This window comes from Eurypyga helias, unplaced genomic scaffold (assembly GCF_000690775.1).
Source record: "Eurypyga helias isolate BGI_N326 unplaced genomic scaffold, ASM69077v1 scaffold12168, whole genome shotgun sequence".
Taxonomy (NCBI): domain Eukaryota; kingdom Metazoa; phylum Chordata; class Aves; order Eurypygiformes; family Eurypygidae; genus Eurypyga; species Eurypyga helias.
Genome location: NW_010268940.1, coordinates 1 through 3,779, shown reverse-complemented (window position 1 = coordinate 3,779; position 3,779 = coordinate 1). Strand labels below are relative to the sequence as shown.

The window sequence follows — 3,779 nt, the reverse complement described above, 5'->3', positions numbered from 1 at the left end:
CGAGGGGTGTCAGGGTGGCTGATGCACCAGCAGACACAGGAAAGAGCCTCCCAAGCGCCCGGTTCACTGGGCACTTTTAGAACCATGGGCTGGAAAGGACCTCAAAGCCCACCCAGCCCCACATGGGCAGGGACACCTCCCACCAGACCAGGTTGTTCCAGGCCTCATCCAGCCTGGCCTTGGACACTTCCAGGGCTGGATCAGCTTGGGTTATACCCTCCTGCTGTCACATACAGCACTGCCTGGAGCAGGGCTTCCAGCAGCCGGAGCTACAGCCCCGGAAAAAGCCGAGTAGCAGCCTCACCTGGAAGAAGTTGATTTGCACAGTGCCGTTGCTGAGGTGCAGGATGATGGCATTGCGGGTCCGGAACCACGTGTAGAGGTAGGGTAGACGGGCCAGCTCATCTCCTTCCCGTGGTGTGATGTTAGCACCCGCCTTCAGCAAGTGCTCGCTCATGTAGTTCCGGAAGTATTTCAATAGTGTTATCTGCAGATGGGAAAGGCTGTGAGCAGACAGGCTGAGGATGGCCTGAAAGGGGGCTGCTGTCACAGTCCCAGAGTCTCCCTATGTCTCTGAGCTTGAGATGTCACTGCCCAGACTTGTGCAAATTCTCACACTCTCAGTTAACTCGGGCTGTGACACCCAAGAGTCACTTTGCTGAGCACGTTGGTACCCGCAAGTCTTGTGAGCACTTATTGCTGTGAAACTGCTCACAAATGAGCCTCTGACAGCAACGAGAAACAGCCTGTTAGAGCTGTCAGTGCCTGTCCCCGGGGCCAGGTTTTGCCAGCAGAATGCCACTGACCCCAGGTCTGGATGTTTCTCCCTGGAACCCACCCTGCCAGAGCCCAGCAAGGCTGGCAGAAGTCTCACGGGGCGGGACCCCGTCCCCAGGACTGACCTTCTTGCTCAAGGCAGAGGGGTAGGATCTCACGGTGAAGAAGGACTCTGTGCCGTTTTGCTCGATGTACTGCAAGCTGTCATTGTCGTTGTACAAGATGAGCCGAGTGGTGTCGTTGAAGAGAACCCCAACACTGTTGTCGCACAGCTGGTAACCTAGGTCATGAGGGAGCCCGTTAGGCCTCAAACACACGGCCACCAGTTGTGTGCAATACAAAAGGCGGAGGGTTGTGTCATCTGGGGGTTCCCTGAGAGTCCCCCCCAAATCCCTGCAAGGTCTAAGGATCCTCCTCTTCGTGGAGGCCCAGGGACACTTTTACTCCTCTGGGTCTGTCGTCGGTGGGTACATGTGCTCGCTGGGGAGGACATCCAGCCACACGGCCAGTAGCCGCTGTCCACCTCAGAGTGGCCAGGGCTGATGTTCAGTGACCACTACCCTGGATTCACAGGGTATTTGGTAGCGTTCCTGGCAGCTATCTTGGACACTCCCACTGGAGCGCTGTGATTAAAGCACCAGACCTACCCAGTGCCCAAACCCAAGCTTCCCCCAGCCTCTCCAGAGCCCTGAAGTGCTGCCCCCGTGTTACTTACCTAGGCCGTATTTATCCGAGTAGTCCACCCATTTGCTAACCCAGAAGATGGGAATGCAGGCTGGATCTTCAGCTTCTTCTGCAGAGAGGAAAGGCGTTTGTTAGAAGACCCCTCACGGCCCCCTGCGCACCCCAGCGGGAAGGTGAGTAGCTGCTGCTTCCAGTCTGCAACAGGCCAGCTGCTCTCTCCCTCAGAGAAGGGCAGAGGGACTGAGAAGCAGGTTACCCAGGAAGGCCAGGATTGTCCCCATACTCACCTTGCCTCACTGCCACCCTCTCAGAGGGCTTGGCTGAGTTGACTGCAGTCAGCTGCTGTAACATGTCGGCTAAGAGAGTGTCAATGTCAGCGGCAGCTTCCGGCTCCGGCACCACAGCTACATCTTCTTTATCAGGCAAGTGGTCCAGCGCATGGCTGTCTGGCCCTGGGCCGGGAAAGAAGTGAGCGCGCAGGCGTGACGGGGAGGCAGCAGACCCGCATCCCACCCTGGCTACAGGAAACGCGTTACACACCACAGAGCTAAAGCTAGTGCTGGCCCTTCCTCCCTGCCGGGCAAAGGGTGAGGAGACACCTCTCCCGCTCACAAAACGCTCCAGGTTTTCATGAGAACGGGGGAAGGCAGCGCCACATTCCCCACCGATGGTTCTGGGGCTCTCATCCGGCATTGCCGGCCCCTCTCGCCTCCGGACGCCTGCTCTTACCTTTGTTGAGTGCAGTCAGCGGCTTCCGCCCGCTCAGCTCGAGTGCACTGGGAGCAATGGAAAATCTAGGAGCAATGGTGAGACAGCTGGTGGGCAAGTGGCCGGGGATGTACCCCGACGTGAAGAACTCGTCATTCAGCAACTCGTCGATAGTCGGGCGCGTGGCAGGGTCAGATCTCAGCATCTTCTGGATGAGGTTAGCAGCTACGGGGCTGATGTGCTGAGAGGAGACAGGCAGAGTTTGCAGGTGAGGGTCAGGGAGCATTGGATATACAGCCCGGGGGAGGTTCTGCTCGGAGCAGGGACCCTGTGCCACGTCGGGCAAGCGGCTCGCAAGCCCAGGGAACCAGAGCCAGGCAGGTATGGAGACTGTGTCCCGACCGCACGCGCAGCTTTGTCAGCCAACTTTAGCAAGACCAAATCAACAGCAGCGGGATGAGCTGGGAGCTGGCCCAGACCTCATGGACTTGAGCATCTCAACTGCCCAGCTCGGATTTCTGCTGGATCACAGGGGAGCTGCTGGCTCCCCAGGAGGAAGCTGTTCCTATAGGTTCACTCCACCACCGACTGAAACGTCCCAGCACCGCACCGTTGTGCGAGAGCCCGTTAAGTGCCGGGAACGGGACGGCACAGCGGACGGCCGACCGGGAACCGCCGCGAGGACAACGGATCCGCCCACGGGAAGCGCCATACCTTGGGAATGGTATACTCGTTCTTCTTGATCCGGATGTACGTTTCTTTGAGACAAGAACTTTCAAAGGGCGGTTTCCCCACCAGCAGAGTGTACCTGCGCGGTCACAGAAGGGCATCAGCTGTGCTAAAGGGACCGCAACTTGTGTGCAGAAGCGACCCCGTCCAGAGCACACCCTGGGAATTCCCTGGCAGAGGGAACGCTTGGCATGGGACAGGCAGGAGTGCAGACAGCTACACGTACTATGCCTGGCTCCTGCAAAGGGAAGCTGGGGGCTAGTACCCTCTGGGGGAGATTTCCCGTTAGGAAGCACTGGCTTTTGGGAAGCGCCTTTTGCCGTGTGTCCGGACGCGCCCCACGCGAGGCACAGGCGCCAGCACACGGGCTCTGGGGACAGCACGCCCAATGCTTCAGCTCGCCCCGAAACCCAGAGGGGCCAACGAGACCTGGACCTCAGGGACTGCCCAACCCCCGGAGGCGTTTTGACTCACATGATGCAGCCGATAGACCAGATGTCCACCTCAAAGCTGTGCCCCTTCTTGTCCAGCACCTCCGGGGCGATGTAGTTGGGGGTCCCACACAAGGTCTTCTTGCGCTCACCGTCGAACTCCACTTTGGTGGCCAGGCCAAAGTCACCTGGGAGAGGGAGGGGGGACAGGGTGTGACCAGGGGGGCCGGTCCCCGGGGCGGGGGCCCCCACCACGGGGGGGGGGCTGACGGAGCATCGCATCGCCGACACCTACCGATCTTCACCTCCATGTCGTCGCTGAGGAAGAGGTTGCCCAGCTTGAGGTCGCGGTGGATGACGCGGTGGCTGTGCAGGTACTGGCAGCCCAGGATGATTTGGCGCAGGTAGTACCGCACCTCGGGTTCGCTCAGCGCCTTCCGCCGCTTGTGC

General features: G+C 59.5%; 1 protein-coding gene across 1 annotated transcript in view; it reads right to left on the bottom strand.

Moving 5' to 3' along the window:
- The window catches only part of PLK1 (polo-like kinase 1), a gene marked incomplete at its 5' end in the record, with an annotated part of 4,314 nt that extends 540 nt beyond the window's left edge, over nucleotides 1-3,774 (bottom strand). Inside the window, 8 exons of the mRNA XM_010157920.1 lie at nucleotides 305-487; nucleotides 903-1,057; nucleotides 1,493-1,570; nucleotides 1,749-1,913; nucleotides 2,191-2,410; nucleotides 2,884-2,977; nucleotides 3,373-3,517; nucleotides 3,625-3,774. Coding sequence (XP_010156222.1) covers nucleotides 305-487; nucleotides 903-1,057; nucleotides 1,493-1,570; nucleotides 1,749-1,913; nucleotides 2,191-2,410; nucleotides 2,884-2,977; nucleotides 3,373-3,517; nucleotides 3,625-3,774 — 1,190 coding nt within the window. The remainder of the gene's footprint in view (nucleotides 1-304; nucleotides 488-902; nucleotides 1,058-1,492; nucleotides 1,571-1,748; nucleotides 1,914-2,190; nucleotides 2,411-2,883; nucleotides 2,978-3,372; nucleotides 3,518-3,624) is intronic.
- Nucleotides 3,775-3,779: the final 5 nt, after the last annotated feature.